This window comes from Barbus barbus (genome assembly GCF_936440315.1).
Source record: "Barbus barbus genome assembly, chromosome: 12".
In the NCBI taxonomy this organism is placed as follows: Eukaryota; Metazoa; Chordata; class Actinopteri; order Cypriniformes; family Cyprinidae; genus Barbus; species Barbus barbus.
In genome coordinates, this window is record NC_136740.1 from 20,287,901 (window position 1) to 20,297,055 (window position 9,155).

The 9,155-nt window shown below is 34.6% G+C and overlaps 1 protein-coding gene across 1 annotated transcript; it reads right to left on the reverse strand.

Moving 5' to 3' along the window:
- Positions 1–2,271: 2,271 nt before the first annotated feature.
- LOC306877725 (G-protein coupled receptor 20-like) lies at positions 2,272–6,975 on the reverse strand. Its single transcript, XM_079429662.1, has 2 exons — positions 6,736–6,975; positions 2,272–3,734 (listed from the first exon to the last, which is right to left on the reverse strand). Exons 1-2 carry the CDS (start codon positions 6,741–6,743, stop codon positions 2,639–2,641), a joined length of 1,104 nt encoding a protein of 367 aa, XP_079285788.1. The 5' UTR covers positions 6,744–6,975; the 3' UTR covers positions 2,272–2,638.
- Positions 6,976–9,155: the final 2,180 nt, after the last annotated feature.

Genomic DNA, 9,155 nt, shown 5'->3' on the forward strand with positions numbered 1-9,155 from the left:
TGCACTGATAAGGCTGCACCCAGAGGCTTCTGGCAGGTAACATCCACCCCAGAGCAGCCCAGGTCTGCTGTCACAAGTGTCAGGTGAACGAAGGGACACCTGTGTCAGAGACTGACGTGCAAATGTGACAAGCAGACAATATAGGTGGAAGTCATCTGTTATTAGGGGACGAGGACGTGGCGAAGAGGTGCCTCAGGCTGAATCACGTGCAACAATCTTTTAAAAAGCCTGTGATGGATCTCAGATCATGCCTAAACATGTACGGCTTATTTTTTGTGATTGGAAGTACGCCTGGAAACCAAAAATGAAACCCAGTCATTTTCAGTTAACAGCGTAAGATGTTAATGTTAGACACATAAACAACCTCGCTGGCTAAAATAAACTTTAATAACGTTACCAAATCACCATAAAACCTCCTGAATTGACTCTTACAGTCATGTGCCCTGGTAGTATTTCGGATACTTCGCATCATACACACGATAATCATGTTACCAACTGTATCACTTGGAAGGGTGAAGAGTTCATTTGGGATTTTGCTTGACTTTATGAATCATCAGTCTGATTAATGGTTTTACAGTTTGTTAGCCCGGACTGCTAGCCTGCTAATTAACTTGCTTCTACATTAAATTTAACTTGATACCTTCAGTTCCCGAGCACGACGAGCGGTCCCAGTCATAACAGGCATCTTCATTTATGGATAAAGAAGAAAATGAGCATCCACAAGTAAATGCAGAAAGATGTTAAAGAGTCAAATGTACCTGCTCTCAGGTCGCAGATGTATCTATTGTCTGCTCGTGGTGGTTGCCAGTTGTTAGGGTCTACAAATCCCCCTCATCAGCAGTGATGGCTCTTTCAAAATCTGTGAACTAAAACCTAGAAGTCACGAAGACTCATTACTATTTAACCATGTCATAAAGACGTAACTGATGTCTCTTAAAGTGATATTTGATAATAAAATACTATGCAACAAAATAATAGGTCGAATTGATAATGTCATTTGACAGATTTTTAGTTTTGAGTAGACTTTAAATAAAATACTACACTAAGCATTAAACCTCTGCACCTAGTTCAGCCTAAATTGCTTAAGAAACTCTATTCAAACATTTATTTGTAGATAATTTTAGCATTTTTTCTTCTTAACTTTTCATATGGAGTAGAATAAGGTCTGTGGTTAACATTATTTGAAAATAAAAATTAAAAATAAAACTGTTTTGTTTACTCATCAAAATCAATGATTAGGGCTATTACTATTATTTGGCCTAAAACTTTAACACTATATGGTTTTGCTGTGTCTTGCCAGTTATTATTAGACATTTCTAGTCTATTACTGCTCTGTAGCAGGGGTTTTCAAATCTGGGGCCACGAGAGGATTCTTGGAGGGCTGTGGAAATTTGACGGGAAAATTTTTTTATTTTGGGACTGTCAACGTTAACTTCAAAAAAAATATATTTTTATTTTTTTAGATTCTTGTGAAAAGTGTTATGGAAATAAATAGAGAAATATGTTTCTCTGCAGGTGTACAAAAATTTGGGGACCGTTTTTTATAGAAAACAAATATTTGAATTTGTAATAATATTTCACAATATTACTGTGTGGTTATGGATTGTTTTTTTTTTTTAAGAAATGAATGCTTTTATACATCAAGGACACATGAATCAAAAGTGACAATAAAGACATCTAGAATGTTACAAAAGATTTCTATTTCAAATGGGCACAAAATCATATTATGATTTCTGAAGGATCATGTGACGCTTTGGTTACTGAAAATTCAGTTTGCCATCAATGGAATAAATTACATTTTAAAATATATTAAAATATAAAACTAATATTTTAATTTGTAAAAATATTTCACAATATTGCCTTGTTTACTGTATTTTTAATCAAATAAATGCACTCATGGTGAACATAAGATAGTTCTTAAAAAAAAAGGTAGTGTAAATGGTAGTGTACATCTAATTGTACTCTACACTCTTAAAAATAAAGGTGCTTCATGATGCCATAGAAGAACCTTTTTTGTCTAAATGGTTCCATAAAGTTCCTTTATCATCTGAAGAAGCTTTCTGTTTCACAAAAGGTTCATTCTGGCGAAAGAAAGTTCTTCAGATTATAAAAAGGTAAGAAATATAATAGAACCTTTGACTGAATGGTTCTTTGTGGAACCAAAAATGGTTCTTCTGTGGCATCGCTGTGAAGAACCTTTTAAGCACTTTTATTTTTAAGAGTGTAATTGTTGGTAGAAAAAATATAAGGTAGTTACAAAGACAATATATTCCAGATAATGTTTTAATAATTTGTTTTGGCTTCAGTACAGTAACAATATAATAAGCAATAATATAAGTCTTCATGCGTCTTCATACGCACACTACAGATACATCTGCCTCAAAGAGGGCATCATTGTTTTTGAAAACCCCTGTTCTAAAGCACTGCAAGCTTAAAACTGCTGTGGCATATTATGGTGGCATTACTTCATAGTTGTAGTAGTTACAAACATAACAGTGTCACATTTGAAATTAAATCTTTACATCAAAGTATTTACAGTACACATCGAAACAAAGTCACAAATGTTCATTTATCTCACTGGTTTTGCATTAGTATGACATGGTAATGGCAACCATCTAAATAATCTACATGGGGTCCCTCATGTGGGTTGGCTTCCCTGCTGGACAGGACTCATGCTTATCCTTATACTATTGGCTATAGCAATCACTGTGCCTGAAGCCTTCGAGCTCTTCTGCACGCTGATAATGTCTCCGCTCGTCTGCTCTCTTTCTATCTTCCTGAAAAATCTCTTCATGGTAGACTGAAAGTTAGTAGTGACGAAACAGTAGACCACAGGATCCAAGCAGCTGTTCAGGCTGCTGAGGGTGACGGTCACATGGTACACAATCACATGATGAGGCAAATCAGGATGGAAGTAAAACAGAACTTGACGGATGTGAAACGGTGTGAAGCAGACGGTGAAGATCACCAGAACGGTGGACAGCAGCTGTACGGCTTTCATGCGTCTGTTGCGGCTCTGCTGCATGAGGCCTGGGCTGGAAAGGGCGCACATGATTCGAATAGTAAACGCTACGATGATCACCATTGGTAAGAAGAACTCAAAAACAGTCAGTGCGAAGAGTTTGGAAAGGCAGCAGCCTGAGTGCTTGAAGGCTGTTGTGAGAAGCGAGTAGGTCACAATGATGGCGAACAGCCAAATGCAGACGCACACCGCTTTGGCCACACTAGAGTTCCTCCACTTCCGTGAGGCCTCCGCCTGAACGATGGCCAGGTAGCGATCCACACAGATGCTGGTGAGGAAGAGGATGCTACAGTACATGTTGACGAAGTAGCTGAATATGTGCATGTAGGAACAGATGAGGCATTTTCCTCCACTGTAGTACAATATGATACGAGTGGGTAGAGAGAGGTTAACCAACAGGTCCGTCACCACCAAGTTAATGGTGTAGATTACTGACGTGGTCTTTGTCTTGGTCCTGAAGCAGAAGACATACAAAGCCAGGCTGTTAAGGGTCATCCCTACCGTAAAGATAAGGGCGTTGATGACCACCAGAGCTATCCACAGGCTGTAAAAGTCATTATACAGACCCTCATCCAAGTGGGCCAGTCTGTGTAAATAAGGTTCACGGTATGGTGGAGAAGTATTGGTTGTTAGGGGAGGAACTGATGTTGATGTGAGGTTCAGATTCACTGAACCCTCCGTAAGGGTCATCTCTGTGATTTGAGGGCTGGATCTGCATAAAAACCATAGAGAGACAACATGTTGCAATGACAGTTTGTTTGAAGCCATTTACTTGTACATTCCAAAAATATCTAGATTGCATATCAAATTTCAATCCATTTGGATTAAGCAGTTTTAACATAGACTTTTAAACTTAATGTGATGATAAGTCATATATATATGAAACATGCAAGACTTCTGCACTTTTATTATTATTAACTAATGGAATTTATTTGATTTAATTTAAATACTCATTTATTCAAATTGCATAAATCTGTTAATTGTGAAAACAATTCAGTTGATTCAGTTAAAAAGTATGGACATGGTTAAAATATAGTTAGCTGTAGAACAAGCAATAGTCAATTCATTAAAATGTATGAGACTGAAAAAAGGGATTTTTGATGCTAAATGGATGTTGTGTATTTAAAACACATTCATAAATTTGTTTAATTTACGCATGACTTAAAAGATATGCATCATAATGGTTTGTAATCCAAACTGAAGGAAATGTAAATATATGTAATTCAAATACATAAATCATATTGGAATATGAGAATAATTTGTAGATTATTTTACATTTAATTCTAAGTTTATTTCTTTTTTTATTTTACTACTATTTAATTTCTAATGTATTAATTTTATTAATTTATTAATTTATTTGATTTTTATCCTGAATAATTCATAAATTAATTGAAATGATAAAACAATCGACAAATAAATAAAAAAGTGAAGGTATAATAGTACCATATGATATGACATAGATACATTCATACATAAATAAATAAATTCAGTATGTAGCATGAAATAAAGATTAAACTTTCCAGTACTATAAAGTAGCTAAGTGGCTTGAATGGATATTTAATTGTATTTCATTTAAAAATAAATAAGAAGTCATTGCTGAAAGTTTTAGCTAATTTAGTATAACATTTGTGTCCCTGGACCACAAAACCAGTCATAGCACAGGTATATTTGTAGCAATAGCCAAAAATACATTATATGGATCAAAATGATAAATTTTTCTTTTATGCCAAAAATCATTAGGATATTAAGTAAAGATCATGTTCCATGAAGATATTTTGTAAATTTCCCACCATAAATATATCAAAACGTAATTTTTGCTTAGTAATATGCATTGCTAAAAACGTTGTTTGGACAACTTTAGAGGAGATTTTCTCAATATTTAGATTTTTTTGCACCCTTAGATTCCAGATTTTCAAATAGTTGTACCTCAGCCGATTATTGTCATATCCTAACAAACCATACATCAATGGAAAACTTCTTTACTCAGCGTTGAGATGATGTATAAATCTCAATTATTAAAAAAAAACATTTTCCAGGGTCCAGGGTCACATTTATAGTTGCAAACTGTCCACCACAGTATATACTCTTGCAGTAGGCTATGTTATAATATAGTGGGCTAATTCAAGCAAACTGTTTCTCTGGTCAAGTTCTACATAGGCTTGGTAGGCCCAACATAAAACTAAATGACAGTTTTAAGACTGTGTGTGTCTACATCTCGAACCCTTGTCACATGGTACAATGTGGCATCATGGAAAATTGCCTGCTAAAACAAATATGCTCTCCTTCCATGGCAGGAATAATGAGCCTGATAAACAAACAGCCTGGAAGCCTCTGACGAAGAGGTGCCTACAGTCTGGCACAGTTCAGATGGTGTTCAGAACGAGATGTGTTTATAATTAAGACTAATGGGAAGAATTTGTTTGGATACTGAGATTCGTGGGAATAGACGTGTATCCCTCAACTACGCAATTGAATTCTGAGCAGCGGCTGAAAGCATCAGACTTTTGGCTCTTTCATGTGTTTATTTACTCAGGCCTCTGCTCAATTTACATCTTAATTGAAAAGACAGAGCAATATACAATATTTATTGACCAAAATAAAGTTGTTTAGACATCAGAGACGAAACTCCACAGAATTACTTTAAATATTTGAACAATGTCAAGCACTGTGGCGTGTTTAAAATTAAGCAACACTCCTCTGAAATAAGTAATGTTAAATTAATTTTGTTAATTTTTGGCAGTAAAAATCTACCTGAAGCTATATAAAAAAGGCAGAAGACTGACAAACTCATGAGTTGTTTGGGAGAGAGGTGGTGAGGAATAAACCTCCTGTTTAGAAAAGTATATTAGCTAATCATCATCGAAAACCTGACTCTCAGATATAAAGAGGGAATGTCATTCTCCAAAACTAATGGCCCTCTTATGAGAGACAGTGATACATTAATGCTGTCCAAATAAATATCTCTGTGTGAGTCGCCGTCACAGCGACTTTACTATCCCCCTTTGTCCATTTAACACATCCTTGATGAATAAAAGTAGGAAAAAAAGAAAGAAAAAATTATTGATCTATATTTTGAATAAACACTGTTCTTTTTAAATTTTTTATTTATCAAAAACTCCTGAAAAGAGTATCACTGGTCCCAAAAAAAGTATTAAGCAGCACAACTGTTTCCAGCATTGATTATAAATCGGCATATTAGAATGATTTCTGAAGGATCATGTGACACTGAAGACTGGAGTAATGATACTAAAAATTCAGCTTTGTTTCACAAGAATAAATTATTTTTTAAAGTATATTAAAATAGAAAACTATTATTTAAAATTTGCAATAATATTTAATAAAAATACAGTTTTTATCTGTATTTTTGATCAAATGAATAAGAGCATAATAAACTTCTTTAAAAAAAAACATTAAAAATCTTATTGATTCCAAACGTTTAAACGGCAGAGTACACACACACACACACACACACACACACACACACACACACACACACACACACACACACACACAACTGTATATAACTGTATACTGCATATGTGTATACATAACTGTTGATATATTATTTTAATCATTTAAAAGAACTTCCAAAATACAAAATATTCAAGGACGGCATGGCAAACAATAGACATGAACATTTTGTATCATTAAGAGCGCAACAATAATCTGCATCATCACACAATAATCACACACAGCAAAATGCCATTGCTTACCTGCACATGTAGACAGATTAGAATTTGAATCTGGAGCGTTGTAACAAAGGCCACTGCTTTGACACTCAAATTAGAGCCAAAATGCCCCCTAAACCTCTTAAAGAAACTTAAATGATGAAATTCCCATCCCCTGTGCTACAAACATGTTGAACATCTACACCTTGAAGAGGCAAAAAGAAGTTAGTCTCTCCACCTTGTCTATGTTGCATGTCTCTTTTTCTGTCTCTCTCTGTCTGTTCCACTCTTTTGTTGTTTCCTTCCCTCCCTTCATCCTCTCGCTCACAGGAAGTTTGAGTTCATTTGGATAAACCCTGACATTACAAACACTGGATTCTGGGATATGATATTTTTCATACAGAGATTGTTTTCTCAGTAGTATACTAAAATAAAATTCAACATACTTTAAATACAATGTTAGGATTATTTGAAAGAAAAATTAGCCTTAAACCGTATAAAAGCACTTGGGGGTTGGAAAAAACACAATAAATGCTAAAAGTTATAATGCATAGTTATTAGTGGTCAATAAACTGTTGCTTTATGAAGTCCTTCATAAAGATTTTTAAAGGTGTCAGAATGCCAGCAAGACAGATAAAATAAATGACAGGATGTATTAATACTGCTGGACGTGTCGACACTTTTTCCACATTTCCTGTCTGGAAACTCATCCATCACCATCTGCCAAGGCTCTGTCCTGATGTTTCTGAAATTTCCCCCACCAAATATATGAAGTTAGGTTCAAATGTGACTGAGAGTGATTTTAAATCACTGGAACTCTGTGCTGTCCTTTGTCTCAATACTGTTTAACAGCATTGGAAGTAAGTGAATCATATTTGTAAGTGGCTTTTACAGAATGCCCTCTTGAAGTCCTTGAGTCCTGCTTGTAAATAAATAACTGTGTTCAGCTGTCAACCATTAAACTTTGGTTTATATCAAGATTTTGAAGTAAAAATCTAAATTCCAATTTAAAAATAAAACTAAAATAACCATATCTATTGCTCCAGACAAATACTGTACCCCTTCCATATCCTGTTCTGGTTCCATAACCATCTAGAACAGAAGAGATCTTAAGTGTTTTTTTGTAAGGTCATTGTGTGGAGAATGGGTTAGAATTAGATCAAGCCTGAAGCGCCATACATCAATCCCAGACCAACAGGGGGTCACAGTGAAATAATACTGAAAGTGGAACATACTCCCATCCGGGTTTATGTCTGTCCAGGGATCAGACCGGGGCTAGTTGTCACAAGAGCTACATAATATCTCAGTTGCTATGTTTTGAGAAAAATGTTATACAAACAACACAAACATTTTTGTATTGTAAAAACATTTATTAAACACAAAAACCACTTATTTCAAAATATTGTTCCGTGATTTGAATTTGATAAATTTAGCCTAATTTGTTGGTTAAACAATTTTGATGTGTTTGTTACAGTACCTTTTACGTTATTTTATTTCAAGCTTGTTTCATAAATTTGATAATTATTTTACTTAATTACATTTTGCTGAAAAAAATCTTTGGCTGTTCAATGGCAGGTTCCATTGTGACAACTTACCCCATATAACGTTACAACAATTTGATGGTAAATGGTAAATTAAACAAAAACCCACTGGATCTTTTTCACTGAAAAAAAAGTGATAATAATAAGGTTTCCATTGAAATAGAAAACACTGAAGACATCTTGAGTGATGTTTCAAGAGAAATTTGTTTTCATGACTACAGCATAGACCTACACCACACCTTTAAATATAATAGCCCCTTATACATAATAGGCACTGAATGGATCCAAAAACAGATACGCACTCTTATTAAAGGATAAGTGTCAGGACCCAGTGTCTAGTTTGATTATAGAAAGATAAAAGATTGTGGGTGGTTTAAAACTATAGTACTTTATTTTTAACCACTGTTTTGTCTGTCAGAATTACACTGGGAGTGAATGGCTTGAATACAAGCCAGTTATCTGCTTAGTGCTGAAATATACCGTAAAACATATAGCTGAACACTGGGTACCTGTTTCAGAGCGGAAAAACGTCATCTCCTCCCTGTTGGGTAATACATCAATGTCATACGTCTCTCTGTTTCTTTTCTGGTGCAGTTAGAGCAGAAGTGACAGCGCATTCAGTGCCCTGCAAATGACCCGCACACTCCTCAAGTCATCTTAACAAAGACTTAGAATATAGACATGAACAGTCCAACAATCATTACGCATAACATTATTTTAACAAATATCACATTTTTTTATAACTACTGTTCAAATGTTTGGGATCTGTAAGATGTTTTTAAAAGCTCACCAAAGTAATTATTTGATCAAAAATATAACAAAATCAGAAAATGTATTAAATATATTACTATAAATATTATATTTTACTACCTAGATTTTAAAATGTAATTATGTGATGACAAATCTGAATTTTCGGCAGCATTA